This window comes from Channa argus, chromosome 24 (genome assembly GCF_033026475.1).
Source record: "Channa argus isolate prfri chromosome 24, Channa argus male v1.0, whole genome shotgun sequence".
Lineage (NCBI taxonomy): Eukaryota > Metazoa > Chordata > Actinopteri > Anabantiformes > Channidae > Channa > Channa argus.
In genome coordinates this window covers 57369-83263 of record NC_090220.1, presented here as the reverse complement: position 1 = coordinate 83263, position 25895 = coordinate 57369, and the positions used below count along the sequence as shown (strand labels likewise).

Below are 25895 nucleotides of genomic sequence, written 5' to 3'. Positions count from 1 at the left end.
ATGGTTTTCGTCTGCCAGAGTCTGTGCACAGTGGGCAGAAACTACAAACAGCGTACAGCCTGCGCCATTGGCTACACGTGTGTGGATGGATCACGGACTGTGGTCTGGACTGTCAATGTCATCGCATCGAGCAGAAAGTGTAGCTTGCGTGACAGGATCGGATTCTCCTGTGGTACTTACAAGTTACGTCAAACACGGGGCTGAGACGTAAAATAATGGGAAAAACTGTTTCAGTGTTGACTCGTAAGAGCGGAGCAGCATTTATACTGTTGAAGACAAAGTGTCTCAAAATGAAGTGAAATGTAGCTTTTCATGAGTCCCACTCGGTAACTCCGAGGTCGCATTATTCAACCGCGCTACATTGGCGCCCTCTAGCGGCGATGACAGGCTGAGGCAGACTCGTTTTTGCTTGACCACAGATGGACACACACACACACACACACACACACACACACACACAAACTGAAAAATAGGAGCATTAAACCTACCTATAAACCTGCACAAAAATGATTTCCGGTGGCAGTAGATTTAGAAAATCAGAAAAAGTGCAAGTTAGATTTTGTCTTCATGGACAATGGAGAATACTCTACATTTCATGGGTAAAAAAGTAAAGTATAGTAAGATGTATTAATTTCTATGTTTTGTGAATAATCATATTTAATAACCATATTGAAGTTTAAAATGGACACACACTATTCTTAATTGTTTGTGCTCTTTCAGTCTCTAGTGGTAAGATGAAATGTAAAATTTCTAACTGCTACTTTACTTTAATAAATTAAGATAAAAATATGAAATCCCCTAATAATTTGAACAAATGGTTCAAAACTACATGTTTGTGTTAAAGTGCCCTCTGCAGTCATGGTCAAGATTTTTTCTAAAACTAAAACACATGATGATGAGGTTCCCCCAGCCTTTAAAAACCTTTATTTTAACTCAAACTATGTTCTTTCCCTAAATTTAACCAGGTCATGTTATACCTAAAAAACAAAACAAAAACATTATTATGATGTTGTTGCATCTGTTAGAGAATTATTGATTACAAGGATTATGACAGTTTTATCAAACCCACTGCAGTGGCCATGGACAAATATGTTTAGTCTTGAAGGACTTGTTGAATAGTTTTCCCATATTCCCTGACTGGCCTTCGATCTGGGCAACAGGCAAATAACATTTGAATAGACAAGGACCCTTAACTATTGTGGATTTTTCTGCCACAGACTCGACGAGAAATGCCTCCATCTGCAGTAAACCCAGTCCTCTCTCTAACAACTGAGCCAGCCAACTCTCCCATCACTGTACAGTATGTCCAAGATGGCCAAAAATAGCTTGACTCCATCATATTTTTGTGCTCTATATTCCTCAGTTACTATATTGTCAGACTGTCTAAATCTATCTTTGCGCAGTTATGCAACAAATTTCTAAAAACAATCTCCACTCTTCTAACCCAGATATCTGCCAGTTATACAATGTGCAGACCAGGAGCACTCTGCAGAAGGGAAAACATATATTTTTTTTATATCTAATACTGCATATAATAATAACCCCACTACTTAGTGTTTAACTGGTGGAGGTCACACCACACCCTCTTTATCCAGGACATACACAAGGTTATAATTTAAACTGAAGATCAAGACTGACCTCCACCAGCTGCCTACGTCACTGTCTTCAATCGAAAGAGCGATTATGGCAGATTAATCCCAGATGATCTCTGCTTCTGAAAGCCACTACAGTAAAGGGAGGAGGGACTGCAGCTCAGGAACAGAGGCTGATCAGCAGCTGGAAGACGAAAGAACACCAAAGGTGACAGAGATGGAAAAATAAATTCTTGATCATCAATTAACTAAGCTGTTTTAGTACAAATAAACTTTCATTCACATGTGAAATTGTTTTAATTCTACCCAGCCTGCCTTTAACTCACTCTATGTCAAATGTAAGCAAAAAAACATATAAGTGTTCAGAAATTTAAATAATATCCTAGAGTTGGTTAGTGGTGGGTATTTACAGTATCATCATTTTTTAAAACTGCAGCCTCCTGTGTTTCAATATTTCTGTCTGTAGGTGAGAGGTTTTACGTCCAAGTGAAAATAGGTTCACACATTATCTGCTTCTTTATAGTTTTGTGAAACAACAGCCATTGGGCCTGGTTTGGGTTTGGCCCAGATCCTGACAATTACACTCTCACTGGCCTGAAACTGGTGCCAGACGTTTGGGAGGATGCCACTCTCTCTTTGTGGGAGCCACCAGGATCTGTATGTCAGTCAGACAGTTAGTTATGATGACATTGCCTGTGTAGGTCAACTGATCAATTGTCCCTCTCAGCCAAAAAATACTCATTGTCTAAAGATAAAGGTCAGAGAGCTGTCACAGCTCAGACTGGCAGTCAGTGAAGAACATATATTTCATCCGGGTGCTCTCTTAATCTGAACAAATGTAATCTGGTGGGGCTTCAACACAAATCCCTCGCTGTCCCTCCTTTGTTTGATAAAGAGAGAAACATGCTGATTGCTTTCCTCTTCATTTCTACTCAAAGAAACACCTCACATCAGCAGGAGTCATTGTTTGTGATTGGGTGGTGCTGCTGACATGTTAGGACTGGCTTTGTTTTATTTTGGATTTAGACTGCACAAAGGAGCAATCAAGACCGTTTGATATTTTGCAGGTGCTTGAAGTTCTTGTTTCCAGCGGTTTGATGTCTGACATCCACGGGCCGGATGTTTTCAAATCTTCTGCAATCTCTATCAAAATAGCACTGCCTTGTTGTTTGGTTTCTAACTCGGAAGCTGCCTTTGCCCAAAGTAGATGTAGCAGTGAAGTGAGCAAAAGAGACAAACGGTTGCCATCAGTTCCAGCACTTGATTTGAGATAGCAATGTTTGCTAGCCGTGGTGGTAGTGGAGGTGGTAAGGGAGGGAAATACTCTGTAGAAGACCTCTATGGCATCAGTAAGAAGCCCAAGGCATCCTCCTCCTCCGGGAGCATTGTGCTCAAATCTGGAGCCCGGAGCAGCAAGACCCCAGACCAGAGGACTGAGTCAGAGGCCCTGGCTTCACAGATCCTGGAGGCAGCTCACAGGCTGGTGGAAAGACGCCGACTGGAGCTCTACCTGAGAGAATGTGGCCTCTCTCTGGCCGAGTGTGAGGCTGAACGCTCTGCAATGACATACAGGTGAGGGGGAGGAAGACAAGTGTGGAGAGATTTGCCCCAGAGATCTCTAAGGTGTAAATGGCAAGTGGAGCAAAAGTTAGGATGTAAAATCGCAATGCCACTTGATTTCTGAGAATAAAAAATGAGGCCGATTTTGACAAACAACAACAAATGAATGTTCATAAATGTGAGAAACCCACAGGTCTTGTGGGCAGATTTTCAACTTGAAAAAACTTGACACATTCAGACGTTTCGGAGTCCGGAAGAAAAAATTGTCAGCCCACCGTGATCACTGTCCACCATCTGTGAGTGATCCGTTTAAATAACGTTATTAATATTTTTCGAACATATTACCGATTTACATAAGTGTTTGAAGATGACTGCAGTTGAAGGCAGCGAGCAGAGAAATCACCCGTGCGTAAAAAAAAGAAATAGATTTGCACTAAGGACCTAGAAAGAAAATGAGACATCTGATGAAATTTCAAAGCAAGGCAGCATTCAATTAATAAGGCTGGCGTGCAATAACATCTGGTTATTCACGATCACGTTAAAGCCAGATACAATAACTTGTCTGTTTTCAGCCTCCAAAAGAGTGATGGGGTCAACATCAGTAGAGCAGAAGTTTGGGGTTAATGATGCATGTTGTGAACGAGGGGACAGGCAGTTAGCTGTTACAGTGCTTTTATCCCTGTGTGGAAAGAGTTCAGCTATTTTGGGATGAAAAGGTTGACACGATTTAATTTTCAGGGATTGGAATTGAGCTTAAAGAGGAAACACATCACAGCATAATCAAATATAGGAAATCAATATGAAACATTGATAATGATGCAGATTTTATTTTTGATGATTTGTGTGCGTGTAAGAGAGCTGCATGCTTTGTAAATTAGATTCATAACGTATTGGCCCTTGAAAAAAACAATACAGTACTGTTCAAAAGCATCAGGCCACCATTAGATTTGTTGTTTTAACAATGCTATGATGACTGTATATATTTATTTCAGAATTTGTTATTAGAATGCAACTAGAAAATAGTTGTATTAATTAAAGTATTACACACAAATTTTAGAAAAAATGCTTCTGTAGGCTATAGTGACACCTCCTCTTGTCACGAATTCTCTTGGGACAAATCAGGAGTGGAAGAAAATTCAGAAATCTCTAATGAGAAGCCTCTCAGAGTTTTTGCTTTAAGACACCAGAAGTCCAGTAAGGATCTGGCTCACTATCTAGCATCTGGATGCTCCGTTGAGCCTTCCAAAGTCCAAAACTGTTGGAAAACAGACTTTGCTGCAATTCTGCCACAGGTGCTGCCACAGTTGCTGATATAAATTATATTTGAAAAGAATTATAAATAAACAATGAATAAGAAGTGAATAAGAAGCAGTGTAAAGCGCTTTGAGTGCCAATAGGTAGAAAAGCGCTATATAAGTGCAGATCATTTACCATAGATAGACAGATAGATAGATAGATAGATTCAGTTTAAAACACTTTACTCCAATGAGGCTCACACCGTCATTAAGACTCTAGTTAAGTTTCCTCTAGGTGGCAGCGTCACCCTGCTGTGATAACAAGTTAGCCCTGTGGCACAATGACTCAAAACCAGAAAAAGAATAGAATCTGCATCTTAAACTGAATAATTTGTGTGTATAAATGACACTTGCACTTTGAGAAAACACACATAACACTACATAGAACCTATTCCAACATTTACATTGCATATGTTTTATAGCTAAACTATTAAATGTCATAGCAGAGTATGATTCAGCTGCTTCTCTTACCTCTGGCAGCATTGCTGGAAGCAGCTCTGGCAAATGTCTTTGTAGTTCTTTTATGGCCGCAGTCTCTGCCGAATCTGTGTTTGATATGTTAACCTTAGTTAATTTGTGAAATGATACACCACATTTACACTTCTTCATGACTAAAAGTGATTACATGTAATCAACACAGCAGATAACATTCACCTTGGTATTTTCTCTCTAATTTGCTGGTTTTACTGGAAACAGCCATTTTCCACATGCACGGATCTCCTGAGTGCATAGCAAATTACAGAAAAGTGAGACATATTCTAATTTTGACAAGTTAAATGCTGAATGCATAATCTTGCTGTTTAATAAAATAAATCTTAAAGGTTAAACATATTTAAATATGGTCTATTTTGTCTGGATTTTGATTTATTAATTGAAAACATTTGTACTAAAAACACTTGATTAGTGACAGGCCTCTTTCTGACAAACTTTATAGGAAACTGAATCCTTTTAAGATGACCTGGAGCAAAATAATTGGATTTCTGCTTTAATATAAACAATTTAAAACAAGCTTTTAGCTGCACCTATCAAACTATTCCAGTATATCACTGTTTCTCCACTCAGTTTCCTACTGCACAGCATTGTGCTCACTGGCTTAAACAAAACAAGCGATCATAAACCTTCTCCTCTTTTAAAATATCACACTGGGTGGCGTTCACAGTTTCTTTCTGCCTATACAGCTGGAAACATCCCCCTCCCAACCATGTACTGAATAGGTCTTTTAAAAAGAGCTGATTGCCACCTCAGAGCTAGATTTTGCTGGCAGCTGAATGCCATGCAATCTGCTCTAGGATCATCCAGGGAGTGCAGATTGCTCTAAAGCAAGATTTCATTAGACGTGAGAACAAACTGACAGAAATGATGAATGTTGGATTTGCAGAAGTGTGGTATTTTGCAGGTTATCCTGCTGCGAGGAGACACATGCTGCAGAGAAAGCACTGAGCACTGAAACTTTTTGGATTTACTTGTTTGTTTGTTTTTGAGGATTTGGCAGGAGAGTTTAGATTGTAAACACCGCCTTGAAGGGGCAATTGTCATTGACTGTCACAAAATGACAAATCAATTCTTTTTTAATATGATATGATGTGATGCAATATGATATGAATTGCCAAGCAATGCTATGTTATGATTTGATACTGATGCTGATACAGTGTTTTGCTTAATTTAGGGTGACTGGCCAGACATATACATGACAAATCAAGGGAAAAAGACATTTTAGCACATGTGCAGTGGGGTGGACAGACAGAGATCTCTTAGAGAGAACAACGAGGGGCTTTGGCGGTATAAGGGATAAATTAATATTAAAGTGACACCCGTTTTATAAACGCACTTTATTTGCGCAAGCTTCATTAGCATAATATGACGATGTGATTACATGTGTGTACACACTGTATACTAAAAAATGTACAGATCACACCCGAGAGAGAGAGAGAGAGAGAGAGAGAGAGAGAGAGAGAGAGAGAGCATCCTCCAAATCCCCACATTGCTTGTGTATCGTGAACATTTTGGAGCCTCTGAATAAGGAAAAACAAAAGTCGAACTGCTAACTGACAAAATGACGCCGAGGGAACCACGGGAGCAGGCATCGAGCGTGTGAAATGTCTCCTACAGCTGCTTTTTGGGCCAGTATGCCGGCGTTTGTGTCAAATCTGTGCACCGTGAAATTTGGTCGAATGACAGGAGACCTGCACAGTTGTTGCTGCCGCCGGTATGTGAACGACTTCACACACTGAAGGTAATAACACCCGGTTGCGGTTTTTGCTCTTGAATTTGTTGTTGCTTCTTTCTGTTGCATCAGTTTTAAGCTGCGTGAGGCAGCTGGGCGATGATGCATCGGTGAGATCTGACTCTGTATTCGCATCCTATCAAGTCTACATACCCCGTTGGGCCCACGGAAATGTAAAATCGAACTACACAGCCAGTTTTTTTGCTGACCAACCTTGCGACAAAAAATATGCCTTATTTCGACGCGAGGTGCGAGGATGCCTGCAACTGTGATTGTGTTATTGCTGCGGCACACTCCGGAGCTCCTCAGCTCAAGATCGACACAACTAATCTCAGCTGAAGAGAATACAGCAAGCTGGCAAGTGCATTACCACCCAACGTAAGCCATACAAGCCTGTGCGTGTATGTGGGAAAAGGCCGAGGGAGGTATCTATTAAGGTCTTGGGGCTTCCCAAGAGCTGACACATCCCCGTATCCGTCTAAGGACTGCTGTGAGCTTACAAGCTTCCTGACGATTTTTGGAGGGTAGCCCTAATGCATCTTGTGAGTGTGAAGACTCTAAAAACCTTTTGCCAGGTTTGCATCCCCACACAGGAGACAGAGCAGACGGTAACTCTGTGTGTGTCATGTTAGAGGCTGGACTCATGCCTGCTCCCTCCAACTCTCAGCCAAAATCTCTGACCTGCCCTGCCTGAGCCTTTCGTGTGAGCATCACTGCTTTGCAACAACAGCACAACGGGAAACAGTTGTCAAGCAGCACCAGCAATTTGAAGACATTACTTTAAAGGTTCACTCCCCCCAACGTTTAAAATAAGAGACCCCAGAAACCAGGGTCAGGATGCAGGTGTCATTTGCCTGCACTGAGCACAACCTCAAGAGTCGCAGTGAGGACCGGCTTTGTGGCCTTCGCACTGCTCCACCTCCCGGAGGAAGCAGTGGAGGTATAGGGGGAGGTGGTGGTGGTGGAGGAGGAGGAGGAGGAGGTGGTGGTGGTGGTAGTGGAGGAGGAGGTGGAGGAGGAGGTGGCGGAGGAGGAGGAGGGAGTGGACAAGGGAGTAATGGCAACTACATCTCCCAAGGCTCTGGCAAGAGCAGGGAGGGTCCCGGGTCCCGACAGACTCCACAGGGCCATGCCCACATGAAGGAGGCCATTGGACGCCACAGCAGTATGAAGTACAGGTGAGTATGGGTGCAGTGAGGAGACGAGGAATTTTATTATTAATGAGCAGAAATATTATGACCACTCATAATTATGACCGCTCGTAACACAAGCACATGTCATGGTCTTAGATGTATTTGATGGTTCATGCATTGTGGGAGAGACTGGCGTATGGACTGAGCGACTTTGACAAGGACCTAATCATTAAGGCTTGACAAATGGATCAGCAAAACAGGAAGGCTTGCTGGGTCGTCCCTGTCAGCAGTGATGAACAGAGAGGGGGCATGGACAAAGACTGTCCTCTCTGGACCAAACAGATAGAGCTGTTGGCTTCTACAATATGTAGAAAGTTGTTGTTAAGTGGTTATGGGAGCATGCAAATGGGTTACAACACAGTGTGTTTGGGCTATGTAGCCGTTCAGAGTGTGCGTGATGGTCATAATGTTTCGGCTCAGGTAAAAGCATATCGCGATGAGTATCCGTCGCAAATCCTCCACCAGAAAAGAGTAGCACAGTATGTGACGTGATTGGGCCCTTGCTCGTCATAAAGCTTAATGGTAAACTCAGGCTTTTGTCATTTCTGTTTCTGACTCTTTGTTCAGGCGTAAGGTGAGTTTGAGGTGAGGTTGAACTGTCTTCAACATGCATTCTCGATAGACTGTGCAGACTGTGACTAGCTCAACATCAATTAGCATGACGAAAGCATCTCAGTGAGTGAGCATACTGTACAGCAGCAATTTTACTGATATCATAAAATTTGACATTTACTCTTCAAATGCTTACACACACAGATGTAAAAATGCGTATATAATCCATACCAAACAACACTGTTATCACAGCGTAACAGACTGTATGTATATAAGAGCGTGTGCCATAGGCTGATGTATTTCATGCAGATTTCCCCCTGGCCCCTTGCTCTTCACCAAAGATTATTAGACAGCCTGTCTCCAATAACAGCTTTCCTAAAGTCACCCTAGGACACTCTGCATTTCTTGGATTTTTTTTTTTTAAGAATTTACTTTTCATAAAATAGTGTTGCACCAAAGTGTCTTATACAAAGAAAACCACTGTTTCACACAGCAGGTCTGAGTCATAATGGAGCAAAGAAAATCACATCAGATGAAAAACAAGAAAAGAATGTCATTTTTTTTCTAGTCCTTTAGCTTTTGGCAGAGAATCAGATTCAGTTCATCTGGATAGCTGTTTGTTTAGTGGAAAATAACACATACTTTTATAAATATGCACATAAAAATGTACTGCATAGACTTAACATTACACCATCCATAATCTTTAAGAGCATATGCTCATACCATCTGTTTCCTTTTCAAAAATACAATAACTAGGAGGAGGGATGTAATGACCTGTTTCCCTGTTAATCAGGTTGATTGAATTGCTACATCTCTCTTTAGACAATTTAGCTTTCGCTTAATAGAATGGTTAAAAAAGGGAATGAGGCACAAGCCGAAACCCAGATTTCAGTTTCTTTTGTCCTTCAGAACAGCATTCATACTTCTGTTTGGGTTGAGTTTTTCTGGTTGCTCTGTAGTCTCAGGAAGAGTGTTACTAATAGGGAGTCCAACAGCACGGTAATAAGCCTATACAGCATATGGGTAGCTTCAGTTGCCAGTGGCAACACCCCAGGCATTGCCTTTAGTTTTTGTCTTATTTTCTAATCAGCCAGCACTGCTGTCACTTATTAGTCCCCTCTGCAACGCCATCCGGCCACAGGGTCTGTCACACATCCCCATTTACACAGTTGTATAGTCGGACTGAAGTCAGGAAGAAACTAAAATGTAAGTGAGTGAGTCTGTGCAGACAATATATTCTGGAGATTTCTTGATATGACATTAAATGAGACCAAATAAAAAAGACAATAGAGTCAAAGTGAATGTTTGCAAGTAAATTTGATCTTGACTTTTTTCCATTTTAGAGAAGGCACTCATCATCACTGCTTTTACTATGTTTTATAATCCCCCTCTACTATGCCATCAACATGAGTATTGATCACCCTCTGGCAGGACACAGATGATTGCTGCTTCTGGCAGTTATCACTCAATGAACCCCTGCTGTCACCCCCTGCCCACTCCCACTGTTTGACTCTGTCTATTTAATTAAAGTCTCCCAATTTTTGACAATTAAAAAAAACACTTCCCTTTACAAGTTGTTTTACAGCGCAGTCCAGCATTTTATGTTTGTTAATTGGACAGCATGAGTTTATTTGCACACATGTAATTAAAAGAAAAGTTGATTTAAAGCTAAGCAAGAGGCAAAATTTGTAAACAGCACAGGAACATCTTATCAGGGATATTTTGTGACTGTAGGTTCCTGCAATTTATGTCTCTGAAGAAAATCTTATAGGTCTTTTTACTAACCAAATAGTTTAAAGAAAAGTGGAAAAGTACATTTCTGTAATTATATCAGAAATCATATGGATGTACATATGTATTTATACCCAAAAGACCAGTATACAATGTGTTCTCGTGTGTTGATGTCTTCACAATCATCTGATTGTTTTGAAAATGACAATCCTAGTTTTTTCTGGGACCTGTGGAAGGGTGATTCTAAAAGTCACTCACCCAGCAAATTGGTCGTCACTATGGTAACCAGGCCCTCTCTTTTCACCATCAGCAACCTGGTAAGGAGGTCAGGTGCACTTCCAGCATAGATTTATCTGCCACTGTTGAGCATTTCTCATGGGGTTTTTTAGGCTATGGGCCACACGGGACATTGTGTCTGAGGCAGGCAGCTGGATGCATGAGTGCGAACATGAGTGTAAGTAGAAAAGAAAGCACATTGACACAAAGACAAGACACTCAAACACTGTCATCATTGATGAAAATGTTGATGAAAACATTGTGATCATTGATGAAAATGTTGGATGTAGGCTCTAACACAAGCAGGACAGCAGGAGTTCAGTGAGGACTCATGAACACCATTTTTCATGTTTCTAAATTTGTCCCTGGGTTGTTAGTGAGTCAAACTGAACATTTGGCAATATTTTGGTTCTGTGCAGTCAATTTAGCTTATAGTTTGTAGAGTATAAGGTCTATCTTAACAATATCTGTTTAGTTTAGCTCACTTAAAAAGGCTGAACTAATGATAAAACATTAAGAATTAAACAAGATGTTGATTAGTGATCTTTAGAATGTAGAGACCGTAGTGAAGAGTAGTGTGGATTTTCTTATCAAATTATAATGTCAAATTATTGCTTTAACAAGTGAAAAGCGTTCCAGACACCAGTAGGTTTGTCTAACCTTCTACTTTATCAAGACCAAGAATTGAAATTCAAGCTATCTCTCAATAGTTTGTTTTATGTAAGGAGGAATTACTATATACGTAATAGCCCTGCAGAAAGGAAACAAATATACTGTAATATTAATAATTCTGAATATTCAGCTGCATGTGTAGATAGAGAACAAGGCTTGCATGTATTTGGACATGTGTCAGGATTTGAAGTGTCCTGACATTCAACAGAGGTACTGTTTTCTCACAGTACCATTGAACAGTGAGTTTTGAAAGCCTGAAATTTCCGCTGATGAAGTAACGGTCGAGTCGTTGGTACTGATCAAAATCCCACCGTCAAGTTTTACGGATATATTGCGAGCATTTAACCCTATGAGACAGTGATCCACCCCAAGACGTATTACGCTAGTTCATACAATTCATACACACATTTACTCTTTATATACCTATACACACACAAACTGCAATTGTTAATTTGATCGAAATTAAGGTCAGTAACATGGTTTTGTTGCTCATACATAAAACTTTAAATACTGTGAAAAAGGTTGCCATTTTCATCCCATTTAAAAATATGCCTTATACTGAGTGAAGTCCTTATGAATCATGAACAATAATTAAGTGATGATTAAGTCATTTTGACTCATACTATCATTTCAAATCATTGGAAACAAATAGTTTCCATAGTAGGGAGGAGTAGATGATGGCATGCTGCTACAACCTTGACCTTCAGCTCTCCTCTCACTGGATTTTTGAAGTATTTCCACTTGACTGGACAGATCACTTTGTGGTCCTGGAACAAGTTTTTAAACCAGGTTACACTCTATCTTCGCTTGCTCAATTTCTGTTTGGCTGATAACCAAAGTATATCCAAACTCTGATCTGTTTTTGGCTGCTAAACTGCAGAAATCTGGCAGTGTACTTCATTGGCCACCTACTAATACATCTTAACAGGTTGCTGAATGTTATAATTATAAATGAAAGAACAATAGTTTAGCTCATTGCTATTTGTGCAGCTGTACGATATTTTGGTCATATTAAAAAAAACTGTTTTACAAAAAAGCAGATATCTCAGTCTTTTTGAAATTTGAAATGACTGCAGGGTAATTGTCGTTTGATGATTCTAACAACTATCAATTTTTGCCCGTAAATCGATGCAGTAGCAGCAGCCATCAGCAGGCTCCTACTGAACTGCATGCAGAATAATAAGTGCCAGAAAATCTACGTCACATGCTCTAAATAGTCTGTCTAGCCAAAGCTAATGTATGATATTGTCTTCTGCCAGAGACAAAGTCATCATTGCATGTCATTACATAGGAGCAGCAGCACAGCTTAACAGAATCTTGAAAAGTCTTGGAAAAGTCCCCAAAAACATGATCTTAATTAAATATATTTATGTATTTAAAATATGTTATAGTGTACTCTGCTAATAGATATATTTTTATTAAAATTCATATCAGGTGTAATGATAAATTGTCTTGACAGATTATAATTATAACCAAGCTTGTGTTGTCCACCACATAGACTGTAAAAGCAATTTCCGCATTTAACAGTTGTTAGTTCATGGAGCAAAGTAGCTAAGTTGAGATATTTAAATTGGGGAAATCAAGAGAACATAGGCAAGCTGATAAACAGTTTGATATTCAACACCTCAGTGACTGCATTTAGTCATTTTAAATTCAATGAGCTGAATTTAAAAGACAGAATCTTTTGAGGCAACTGACCAGGAATCTTACAACTCATTCTAATATTCATCTTATTCCTCACCCAAAACAGGGGGCACATGTTGTGATGACTGAGAATTCAAAGTATTCATTTTTAAGTATTTGTTTTTCATTGTTTCACTTTCAGGTCACATGTTGCACTCAAAATATAATCCATCCTAACAAAAAGAATGTTGCACATATCCTCATGCCTGGTCCCAAACTTTGAATAGATAAACAGACAATTAAACGATACAAAGGTTCACAATTTTATTGTTAGCTAGTGAAATTTCTTAGCTCGGCTACTTAATTACCATTTCATTATTAGGAGAGTCACGGCATTAAAAAAGTGTTGGCAACAACGGAGAAGAGAACCTCAGTTTGTGTGTCTGTAAAATTTGTGTGAGCAAGCCTTTCTTTGTGAAAATTTTCCCCATTTGCTCGGCTCACAGCATGTGTGTTTTATAATTAGGACAGACCTACTTTCCCCAAAGCTGTTAATTAAATACATCACATTAAAAGTATGTAGTTTATCTTAATTTATTAAGAGTAGCTCAAGCAAGAATCCATAAACTGTCAAAATTACACTAGGTTCTTGTCCCTCAGAGTCAAAGAGCTAATTTGCACCCAAGAAATGTCTTCTCACAAACTATAAAACAGATAGTTAGGGTTTAGTTTGTCTAGGGGTTTGTATCTGAAATTTGTGCCTACAACTCAGAACAAATTAGGGGAAGGGAGTTTTGTTTGTGATACTTACAGCAATGTTCTTGATACCGGTTAATGACCATACATTGATTTTCAGTCTCCAACTTTCAACAGAAGAAATAGTGCCTTAAAAAACAATGTAGAAAATGTAATCTGTTATGGTAAATGGTCTGCACTTATATAGCGCTTTTCTACCTATTGGCGCTCAAAGTGCTTTACACTGCTTCTTATTTACCCATTCACACTCACAATCACACACACACTCATACACCGATGGGGGAGCTGCTATGCAGCTGGCCAACACTCACCGGGAGCAACTAAGTTGGGGTTCAGTGTCTTGCTCAAGGACACTTCAACATGTGACCAGAGGAGCCGGGGATTGAACCAACAACTGTGAGATTGGTGGACAACCGCTCTACCTTCCTGCGCCACAGTCGCCCCAAATGCAGAATAGATTTCAGGGCAAACTGAAAGTGCAAAAAACTAAAGTGTTTTGTCTCGTATCGTGTCAGTTTTAATCATATTGTACTGTATCGTATCATAAATATGTTTTTGTAATTTTGGTGAAATGACCCTTTTAAAGCCCAGGAACAGTGTATCAAGCATTATTTAAAGAGAACTGACAGCTGTTTTTATCACAGTTTGTGCTCAGAAAATGCATGTATAAGCACACACACATACACACACTCTGACGTGAGTGTTATTAATATCTAGGTGGGCTTCCCTCTGGAGAACAGCCTGCTCAGCATGTGTGTGGCATTTTATGACAACTGCAGAGAAAAAAAAATCCAACATTTGCACCTAAACCATCTGTATAGTGTATCTACCCCCTGTCTCAGGTGAAAACTAACTGTATATGTCAGCACAGGTCAAATTGCTGATTACACCCTGACAGAGCACCTGTGTGATGCCTTTCTCTACTCCATTAATAATATATGAAATGGCAAAGTCCCTATAATCACCTTGTTTGGAGTTCATGATTTATGATGGAGGAAAAATAGACTAGAAAATACAGGAAGTCCTACTTATAAAGGCTACAGAGAAGCATCTGTGTTTTGTGTCCTCTGTCCATATGTGCATTCATGCGTGACTGTATGTAGATATGTCCTGTTTGAATGTAAGTCCCACTGAGTGAGTATATTTACATCACACCACTGACTGGCCCTCCTGACACTTTCAGAGTATAGATCTTTTTGCATAATGTCATCTTAATCAGGTTAAATATACAAAAAGATTGAATTTCAATATTTTTGTGTGTATGTGAGTGTGTGTGTGTGTGAGAGAGACTCAGAAGGGAGATAGTGTGAGGAAAGAGAGAGCATGTGTCTCTCCAGACTCACTGATAGTAATTTAGCAGACTGCGGCACTGCAGAGAGCAGTAGAGTTGAGAGCAGGGAGGGGGCAGCCAGTTGTCACACACAGAAACAATGACATCCCCCATTGCACAGAAACAAAAAGCTATATTTCATGTGGCACAGTATTAATGGAATCCATCCACTAATGCATCGCATAATGCTGTTTTCTCATTTGCTCCTGTCATGATGTGCTCATACACAGTGTTAGCCATACCCACGGTAGCTTGTCAGCCTCGTGCAGTTAAAATTTCCATAGTTAAAATGGACATTCAATCAGCACATTGAAACAGAAATAGCAGGTGCTTGTGGTGCAGTTGTGGAAGCTACCAGATGCTTGACATTCTCTTCAAGCTGAGTCATGCTTTGTGCTTTCCATACATAACCTTTCTGTTTCCAGCATGGTTAATAACTTACCACAGAGGACAGTATTGAAAGATGCTTGGGTCAAATACCTATAATTTGGCTTTATAAATGGTATTAATTCACATTTATAACCAATATAAAATTTATTGTGGGACCGATCAACCACTACATTAATACATAACTAACATTGTGCTGGACAGGGATCAGCATGGCCAGTGAGCTGCAGCACACTGTGTTCTGACATCTGTCAATCATGGCCAGCATTACATTCAACCAGGCTGGCGACCTTTCACAACATAAAACTATGAGGTTATTTTAATATTCTAGCTAAGTGGCGTAATATATAATGTCGGCATAAAAACACTGTGTTACCTTTCATGTGTTGTTGGCACCTAAATGATGCACTTTTTGATTAATTTCAATTCTTTTCTTTCAACTTTGAAGCTGAGTAAAGCTGTTTTTTTTTTTTAAATGACATTATGAGATATTTTGGGGATACTGGTATTTGTTCAACCTTGTCAAAGACTGTTACAGTACAGAACAACCCCAAAATGAAAATAAAACAAACAAACAACAACAAAAAAAAATATTAGTTGAAAAAATGCTTTTGCAAAAGTCATTGAAGTGCTTTTTCTCCCATGTGCCTCATTTATATTTACTCCCAATGTTCAAAGTGACTGTCAGTGTGCAGGAACAGACAGAACTGTCATTGGTTGACAAATGGTGAATGAGAGCCAGATTACCATACAAGGGATCAACTACATCAAACCTCACTAACACATCTACATTTTTAATGCATCTCTGACCCACCTGCGTGCTATTTTGTCAGTTTAAAGCAATGACACAAACGATATGCGTTTCACACCCACACGCAGCGAACACATGAACACAAAAGCCCCCACACAGCACACAGGCACATAGAGGGACACAAATGCTTGCATATGCAGGAATCTAAAAATAGCTCAGGGTCAGACATTAAAATAGACCAGAGAAAATAAAAGCAGAACTCGTTCGACTGAGTCTATTTGCTCTGACAGTCTGTCCTTCTGAATTTGGCTATTTGTGGCGGTTGCAGGCAGGCAGACAAGCAGAGAGGGGAGAGGCACTGGAGATGAAAAGACGGCGAGCAGTGAGTTGCACTGCAGTTCTGCTGTCTCTCCAGCTGGCTCCCTGGCTAATTAGAATGAGGGAGAGCATGCTTGGAGGAGAGGAGAAACCATGAAGCCCGCATCATTTTCAGCTGCACATGCTCCTGTGTTCAGAAATGCAGCGCTCTGCTTCTCTCTGCTCGTCCTTCAAAATTCAGCAGGCTGGAGAATCAGATGTGGCACGTTGGGTAATGAACTACCCTGTAGCTTCTGGAACAATTGGAGCCATTTACCAAATATGCCTAAGAAGCTTTCGCCTGGACTCTATCTGAGCCAAGCTCTGTTCCCCCCAGCTGCTTCACTGACCCAGTGTAATCCACTGAACTGTTAACATAAGGAAGGATAAAAGGTCGATTGTTCAGAAATAATTCAACACAGGCAGTAATTTAACCACAGGTGAGACAGACATTACCTTAGCAGCTGTAGTGGAGGATGTTTTCACATACATTCGGGCTGTGTTTGATACTATTTACTGTCAAATCCATTTCTTATTTGTGTTTATATGTCAAAACTCAATGCAAGTAATAGTAATTGAATTTATGGTTTTCACTATTTTTGCTTTTGCACCTACTTGGTTAAGTGATTTACAGTTTGGCAGATTTAAATTGAGTAAGAATAGCCCAAAACAAATGATCAAAACATAAAAGTATCAAAAGTACAAATGTTACGGGTATTTAATATATAAATGTTACCACACATTATATTCCTTATTTATTGTAAATTCTTCCAGCAGTGTGTTATCCTAATCCTAATCCTAATCCTTCTACTTCTGATTTCCGTATTCCGTAAAACCATTCAAACTTTCAGCAAATCACAAGTCTTTCAGCTATGAGCCTTGTATTCCACTTTGTAATAGCTTTTACTGTTTTTGAATAATTCCAGTTTTAGTTTGAGGTACTTTTTGGTGAATTTTCAACTTCTCCATTAGTGTGTATTGCAGAATGTTGGCCCAGCTAGAGTGGGGGCATCACACGCACTCTAAATTCTCGCTTCAACTTTTAACAAATTTTCTTCTTTTCTTTAGTCAACTTTCATCTTTCCTCAGCAAATTATACATTAAAGGTATTGTGATAGATATAAGATAGGTATTGTGTTCATTCAGGAAATGTAACTCTCATAGTGACAGGACTTAGGTATTGAGTATCTTCAAATAATATATATCACTGTGTTCGTTGAAGCCTTCTGCCCTTCAGTTTTTTAACATTTTGTTAAATAGGACTAATACTTTTTCACATTTTGCACATTTTGCAAGGCGAAGTCACAGCAGTTCATAACCTGTCTTCAGCAAATGTGAGTGAATCAAGTCATGTGATCAGCCTCAGAGCTGTGTCCAAAGACTTAATTAAATTCTTTTAGCATTTAAATGGTAAAACGAGTTTGTGGTTTTAATTTACCTGCAGTAATAGGTCCAAGTTCACTGACACAATGAACAATTGTTAAAATCTCTACAACTCTCTTCACATTGAGATCTAAACGATTCTGAATACTCTGACCTAATGAGATTTCAACTTTAACATATGTTTTGAAAGGGTCATAGTAGTGTATAGAGTCTACTGTTCTTCAGATGTTTGAGGTGTCTGACTTGGGCTATTACATTTCTTCTCTATTTCATGTTACATCTACTTGAACTACGTCTACATCTAAACGTTTCAGCTATTTTAGCAAAACCCAAACTTTCAGCTATTTTTAAATAGTTCAGCTTCAATTCAGCTTCTTCGTCTTATTGACTGTTTTGCACTTTGCATGGTGATGGGATTATCTATCATTTCATGTGAAAATGCCCATACAATATAACGTCTTTTCTAATTTATTTGCGAACATTCACAGACTGGTTTTTATTTCTCTTTTCTACAGGAACCTGGGAAAGTCAGGCCTACGAGTTTCCTGCCTTGGGTTAGGTGAGCTATTTTGCAGGCAGGAACATGTTCAGCTGTTTCAGCCCCCAAACATAGCAAAAATTTCTGTCTCTCCTCTCATTCAGGCACCTGGGTGACATTTGGATCACAGATCTCTGACGAGGTGAGAGCTCAGTTGCCTCTCACTTATATTGCCTTTTGCGGAAAATGTTTCACAGTCCCACAGACCTTGAAACTCGATTAGCCTACTGTCTGAATCTCTGATGTATTATCCTCCCTGCATGGTGCCCTTCACAGATGAACTCAGGTTATCTATCGCCTCGCTCTCTTAGTTTCAACTCTTGTGTTTCCTCAGATGGCTGAGAGCCTGATGACCATAGCTTATGAGAATGGAGTGAACCTGTTTGACACAGCAGAAGTTTATGCCTCTGGAAGGTCAGACACTTTCTTCTTCTCCAAGCGCCAGTTACATTTTCTGTTTTCCTTCTTGTTGAATGTTTTCTAATTAGTAATTCTAGATGTGCTTCAAATAATGGAGTAAATTAACAACTCAAAATAGTGTTTAGCTTTCTTTCATATAAAACACATTTCCTGTATGTTTTGATATTGGTGTGCAGTGATTTGAAAATCAATGATGTGTTTCTCCACAGAGCCGAAATTACTCTAGGGAACATTATCAAGAAGAAAGGATGGAGGTGACTCATGTTTCCAATCTGATTCACATGCATTTGAAACTCTTTTGAATTCTATTAAATCATGAATATATACTTTCAAAAGCTTAATTATCCCTGTTAATGATTTGCTTTTCTGAGATACACTGCATTTACGGTTGGAGCAGGCGCGCCATTAAATTATGTCAAGGGAAATTCATACTTTTTAGAAAAGTGAGGAGCGTTTGCCTCAGAAAGACTATAAAAGGAGAAAAATGTTACCATGTGAAAAAAAACTCCCAGATCACAGTACTTGGTGGCTGATCGCCCAACTGCCAAACACTCATTTGTGTGGGAAATACTAAAAATATTTTTATCTGAAGAAAAAATATATGAAGAAATAACAGTCAATCTTTAACTCAAGCTTGTGTAGTCTGTCACCATGAGTCAGATTCAAAGAAACTATGTGTATTTAAATAAACACATTAAATGTGTATACACCCACACACACACACATATATATATTAAATGACTAAAAAAGTATGACTTTATAAATCTACTCTGTGTATTAAAACACGTAAGCAGATAGAAAAGCATTAACACTATCACTCCTTTATCCGTGTCCAGGCGTTCAAGTTTTGTCATTACAACAAAAATCTACTGGGGAGGCCAGTAAGTATAGCAATGATAAATCTATACATTTTGCTTTTGTCATTCCAATGGAACATCAGTAACATGTGCTTTATATTGTATCTCTCTGCAGAGCAGAGACGGAGAGAGGACTCTCTAGAAAGCATATAATTGAAGGTAGAGTAACTCAAATTACCTTGATTTTGATTTCTACATAATCAGAACCAAATACAATACAAGATGATGTCCAGCTTGAATAAAGTTAAAACATCTGGTTCATCAACAAGCGTGATGCCATTATTGTACATAAAATTTTTGCCAGGGTGGGTGATTTTAACCCCTGAACAGACCTGAGTTGTGATGAGTTATTTGATGATCCAGTGAGTGTGAGCATTGTTTTCTAGTTCAGTTAAAGACAAAGTTATCACATCAACTTAACTAAAATCCTAAATAATGAGTTTCATAATGTTGAAGAATAGAACTGCAGAATGAAAACAGATGAGGAGGGGGCTGTGGTTAAGATGTCTTCAGATAGAGTGTAGAAGTCTGACTTGTGTCCAGGACAAAGAAAGACAAAAGGAAAAGGGTGAGGAAATGAAGAGATTAAGCTTCAATGCAAAGAAGGTCCCAGGATGATTGTTTTTTCAATTAACCAGTTCCTATTTCTCAAAGCATCTAAAGAACACAACTTAAAAAAGCTAAAAAGAGGCTTTAGGTATTGTATACGTGCTTTCAAAACAAATTTAAAATGGCATAAAAATTCAAGAATTTATAATTTATCCCATCCTCTAAAAAATTGTATGGAGCATTGCTGGTGCCATCAATGTTAGTGCATTTGGATGCCAGGATGCCACTTTGATCAAGACTTGAATTTCTCTGTTGGACAGATTCCAGTGGCATTTTACAGCCAGCAATTTCGCATATAAAACAAATCACTCAATTTGGTTAAATGCCTGCAAAATCATTGAAATTCCCATTTGTGTTTCATGCTAATTTGCATTTTTAGATGTTATACATTCCCATCCCCAGCCGTGAAGTGCCGGTTTCAAGCCCGGTAGAAATTGGGGAGGGTTGCGTCAGGAAGGGCATCCAGCGTAAAAACTGTGCCAAATCAACATGCTGTGGCGACCCCGATAGTACGGGATAAGCCGAACGGACAAAAAATAAAAAAGCAATACACAATACCCAACATTTTCATAGCGCATTTTCATAGCATATTGATGTTACCATTTAGCACTACTGGACTATAAACAGCCTCACAGGGCAATTAACTACCTCAAATTAACGCTATTTAATAACATCACATTATTGACCACTGTTTTTGACAGGTTTAAGAGGGTCATTATCAAGACTCCAGCTAGATTATGTGGATATCGTTTTTGCCAACAGAAATGATGTTAACAGTCCAATGGAAGGTCAGTTACAGAAATAATTATTCTTATTGTTTGCTGATATCATGTTGTAGTTATAGTCATTTATGTTTTATGTGTGCAATCAATATTTGTAAAGTGGTTGAAAGAATTTCATTTAAACACAATGTTACGTATTTTTGAATTTTTCAGAGATTGTACGAGCTATGACATTTGTAATAAACCAAGGTATGGCCATGTACTGGGGAACCTCACGCTGGAGTGCCATGGAAATCATGGTAAATGCACATGTCCTATTCTTTGCTAATTTAATGCTGTCAGCCCATCATAAATGCTGATTGGTAACCTTAGCATTTTGTTTACAGGAGGCGTACTCTGTGGCGCGCCAGTTCAACCTGATACCACCTGTGTGTGAGCAGGCAGAGTATCACTATTTCCAGAGGGATAAAGTTGAGGTGCAGCTTCCTGAGCTGTACCACAAGATTGGTCAGACATCCACAGTCTTGCAGTTCTATTCATCTTTATTTTTTAAATGGAAGAATCATTTTGTTTCATTTAAATGTCTACACTGTTCCTTTTATCCAGGTGTTGGAGCAATGACCTGGTCTCCACTTGCTTGTGGATTAATCACAGGAAAGTACAGCGATGGTGTACCAGAGTGCTCCAGAGCAGCAATGAAGGTCAGTTTGATTTGACCCTTGGACCCTCTTTCACTCTTTCTCTTTCTGGAAATCAGCCCAAGACTAATTCTCTTCCTGATCAGTGAAGTAGCATAAAGTGAAATCAGTATGGAAGTACTGCATTCTTGTTTTCTCAATGCCTTTCTCCATTTTGCTCCCGGTGAAGGGATACCAGTGGCTAAAGGATCGAGTGAACAGCGAGGAAGGACGCAGGCAGCTTGCTAAAATCAAGGAGCTCCATCTACTGGCAGACAGACTGGGCTGCACTGCTGCACAATTAGCCATAGGTATGACCCAGGCTAATGACATGATTATAAGTTAAGATTGACCTGTATTCAATTTGTAGTTTTCCAACGTTTACTGTATTTGTGGTGTAGCCACAGTCACAGAACTACTGTTTCTAAATGTTGGATCACTTATTTCACACGTGAGATAAAAGTGCTGATGTACCATTATGGATACCCAGAGAAAGTTGGACAACATAGCAAGAGCCACAGTGCTTCAAATGTTGTGTCCATCTGCCTGTGTTCAACTACTTTATCGCCTGATCCCCCTTTTCACTAACTACATGGCTTTGACATAATTGAATTTAATCAGTAGTGTACATTTATTGTGAAAGTTGTATGCTTTATCCACAGCAAATCATTGCAGGGCTAGTATAAAATGTTCCGTATTTGGTCAGCTGTTATTAGATTAGAATTACTGCTCAAATACATGTGGTTGAAACTGTGACATGTGATCGGACCCCTGCAGAAAAACGAAACAATCTGTAGCTACAGAATATCAGTTAAATTTAGTTGTGCATGGGTTTTACTGGTCTCTCTCTCTCTCTCTCTCTATTTTTACAGCCTGGTGTCTTCGCAGTGAGGGAGTGAGCTCAGTACTTCTGGGAGTTTCTAATACAGACCAGTTACTTGAGAATCTGGGAGCCCTCCGGGTACAAGTCGTTTTATTTTTTGCCTCCCACATCAATAATTTTGCCTCAAATGCTAAGCCAGGGTTGTTACGTAGATGTTGCTTTATGCTTTGAGTGCAATACAGAGTGGCAAAACATAAAGGATCAAATTTTACCCTAAACAGATTTCTAAAACAGATTTCTCTCCTTCTTTCCTATCTTTCCTCTCATACTTGCAGATTTTATCCCAAATGACCCCTCAAACCATTAATGAGATGGATGCTCTGCTGGGAAATAAGCCACACTCAAAGAAAGAATCACGTGCTTGAAGATACAAATCTAAGTGACAGTTGATGTTTTAAGAAGATGAAAAAGACAAAGACATTGGGAACCCGCTTTTTGCTCTGCTGTATAATCAACAACTTGCATGTTCTCAGCAGCATTATGCTTCCAATTTGTGCGCATATCCCTTTTGCGCAGTACATTATATCATGTATGAAAAAATGAGAGAATCTCTCATTCACAGAAAACAAAACAAACAAACAAAAAAACAGGTCATATGTTGCTCACTGCAGATCTTTCACATACTAACTGATGGGAGCGACAGGTCTGTGTCATCCACCGAGACAAAGACAGGCTGGAAAGGTTGAAAGATGTCAAAGCAGATTTGACATTTGTTAATCAAAAAACACCTCTGTGCTAAAATGCAACTTTACTGTGTGAATGGTGCTTTCACTGGACATCTGAGTGTCTAAGATTTGCAGCTGCCTGTTACTGTGTGTGATGTTTGGTAACCAGCAGCCAGAGAGCCAAAGGTTAGTACTCATGTGTCTAGCCTAATATTTCCCATAGTGTGCATGTGACTGGTCTGCCAAACTCACTTTATAGGGTTGGGAACAAAGGATTACTTGTGAGTTGTTGCAATTATTGGATTATTAAAAAGCTGAATCCAGCATGGTGTTATTTAAAAAAGATCAGCTCACAAGCTTTCAAAATAGCCAAACTGGTGTGATGTACTATGGTGCAGTTGAATGGATCACATTGCAAACAGTAACTGCTACATTGCCTTTCAAATTAGACTTTTTTGTGCATTATATTATTTATTATAATTTAAATGATTAACAATACAGAATGGGTGAGATTTTGAAAGTAATTTTCCCAACTCTGCAGCTTTTTTAAGAGTCTTTTTGCCTCCTCTATTTGTTAACTGTGCGCATGTCCCTTTAAGAGAGAATAGCCCTGACAGGTTGTAAATGTGGCATGCCTTTATGGCTAATATAGATTTGAATGATCTGGCAGTTTAATCCAGGATCTGTCCTGGTGGGGACTTTAGTTTTAAAGACTAACTGCAGTCTACAGACATGGCTGTGTGTCCATCTAACATAAAATCTTTGTATTGTCCTAAACTGTATCAAAAGATGTTGGCACCACTTTAAGTGATGCCATTCTTGTGAAGTGCATCATTGTTGCTAAATATGAGGTTTGTCACAGTTGGAGTATATGTAAAGGAAATAGGCATCTGACACAAAGATTTGGACACACTGTGGTGAACTAGTAGTTTTCAAATGATAAAAGATAAATGATAAGTCTGAGTTTTTCAAACGTGACATCACTCTCGCCACAGGTCACTTGGGGTGAGATTTAGCAAACGTATTTATTTATTTTCTTTGTGGAAGCCTCTGTGGAAGCTTCTTTGCTCATTTCTCGGGGAGTTTTTGCTCTCTCTCTCTCTCTCTCTCTCTCTCTCTCTCTCTCTCTCTGTAATATTTGTTCCCTTGATTATTGCACACATGCACAACTCATTTTATACGGTGCATTCCATGTATTTTCCCTTTAGTTTTGTATTTATTTTAGTATTTTGTAATGTGAGAGAAATTTGTTACTTTTGGGATTTCCCGTGAAAACAGCACTAGCGGGGTGTGTTTTGATACACATTTTACCTGGTATAAGGTTACTTTGTACTGTAAACAGGGTTATCTGTTTGACAGTGACACAAGAGGTAAATGTTACACTTACAAATGAAGGAATCCTGAAGGAGCAGCTGAAACTTTGCTCCGTTCTGACTCAGTGATGATGCACAGTTTGACTGAGAGTAGCTTCCACTGTACATAGTTACTTCAATCAAACCTTGAAAATATACATCCGCCTGCATAACTTATATTTTACTGTCCTACAACAAAGAGAACCAAAAGAAAGAAGAGACAATTCATACTGAATGTATCATGTCTTTTGCTCAAACATATCTTACCTAAATCTGGAAAACACATAACACGTTGGATGGGTTTCTTTTTGTGTTTCAACATGCTACATGGAAACCTAACAAGCTGTCATGCAAACATTGAAATTGGGATTAGGGCAAAAGGTTGCCCACAGAAGCGCCATAAAAGAGCAAGCATTTATAGAATGGCAGAAAATATTTTGTATTTACCATTCATAACTGTCTTACCTATGTTGAATATTAACATTAGCTTGCCTTCCATGTTAATATTTGGAATAAACTTTGAGTTCATTTACACTGATATTAATTTATGAGTACATATAAATATAGGCAATTACCCACAATACAGTCAACTGTAAGAGTATATTCTCAACCTCTGGTCTCACATGTCATACACTGATAGTTTTCAGTCTCCTTTTGTATGATTTTAAACAGCCTCTTAACATCATGCACTCGCCTACATGATTTGATCACAAACATGGAAAAAAAAATTACAAAATTTGCACTTTAGCATGTTGGATATAGTCTGAGGTTTGACTTGTCATTGTTTTACTCAGTCAAAAGTAATAATTTTTATGTAATGAAATATGGCTGCTTTTTAAGAAGTGCAACAATCCAGGTGGATGAAAACGCTGTTTAGCTCAAGTTTGAGCAAGTTTGTATGAGCTACCAAGACATGCAATATTTTCACTGCTTGAAAAAAGAGAATAAGAAAGCCCCCAAAAAAGTACTCTAAAAAACCAACTGACTGGACTCCTGTCATTCTGTGGGCCCATGGGTCACTCAAATGAATGGAGTGAACACTGTTGGTCCCGGTGTTACTGGACTTCATAATGTCATTAGAGTGATACAGTTATATAATACATATGTACAGTAAGCCACCCTCTGATAACGATTATCATATGTGTTGAAAATTGTTGGATGTCTCACTGCCAACACTGTCAGAGAAAAACAGGTTTCACAACATGATTCATCCTTTGTGTGAAGAAGCAGTTTGGACACAGTGATGAAAAACAGAAATAAGAGGATAAGAAAGTTGATAGACACATTTGAGATTTTCAAGCCCCTACATCTAATAAAGTACACTTCATACCTTGCTAGTGTTGTTTTTGTGTGAGTTTAGTTATTGTATTGATGATTAGCCCAGGTATTGAGTCCTAAGAAGCCTGAAACTGCTGCTGTGTACCGAAGGATACTCTGCACAAGAAAAATAGGTCAGAATTGCATTTACATGTTCAAAGCTTCCTTAGTTC

At 39.1% G+C, this 25895-nt stretch overlaps 1 protein-coding gene across 4 annotated transcripts; it reads left to right on the top strand.

Annotated features, from left to right (window-relative positions):
• The first annotated feature begins 2853 nt into the window (after nucleotides 1–2853).
• LOC137109081 (voltage-gated potassium channel subunit beta-3-like) lies at nucleotides 2854–25739 on the top strand. Of its 4 annotated transcripts, none has more exons than XM_067494466.1 (14): nucleotides 2854–3164; nucleotides 18198–18241; nucleotides 18325–18362; nucleotides 18555–18634; nucleotides 18850–18894; nucleotides 19477–19521; nucleotides 19613–19656; nucleotides 20808–20894; nucleotides 21042–21127; nucleotides 21215–21335; nucleotides 21435–21529; nucleotides 21696–21816; nucleotides 22378–22466; nucleotides 22664–25739. In XM_067494466.1, the coding sequence occupies exons 1-14, from the start codon at nucleotides 2869–2871 to the stop codon at nucleotides 22751–22753; spliced, it is 1281 nt and encodes a 426-aa protein (XP_067350567.1). In that variant the 5' UTR covers nucleotides 2854–2868; the 3' UTR covers nucleotides 22754–25739. The 4 variants fall into 4 exon arrangements, with proteins under 4 accessions (XP_067350567.1, XP_067350566.1, XP_067350568.1 ...); XM_067494465.1 differs by lacking the exon at nucleotides 2854–3164 and adding an exon at nucleotides 6329–7849; XM_067494467.1 differs by lacking the exon at nucleotides 2854–3164 and adding an exon at nucleotides 6368–6680.
• Nucleotides 25740–25895: the final 156 nt, after the last annotated feature.

Bases quoted from the DNA above. Each gene is read 5' to 3' on its own strand.
- LOC137109081 (XM_067494465.1), top strand. From the start codon at position 7,509: ATGCAGGTGTCATTTGCCTGCACTGAGCACAACCTCAAGAGTCGCAGT. The intron at 19,657-20,807 runs GTAGAGTAACTC...TGTTTTTGACAG, and splicing joins TAGAAAGCATATAATTGAAG to GTTTAAGAGGGTCATTATCA. The intron at 21,817-22,377 runs GTATGACCCAGG...CTATTTTTACAG, and splicing joins TGCTGCACAATTAGCCATAG to CCTGGTGTCTTCGCAGTGAG.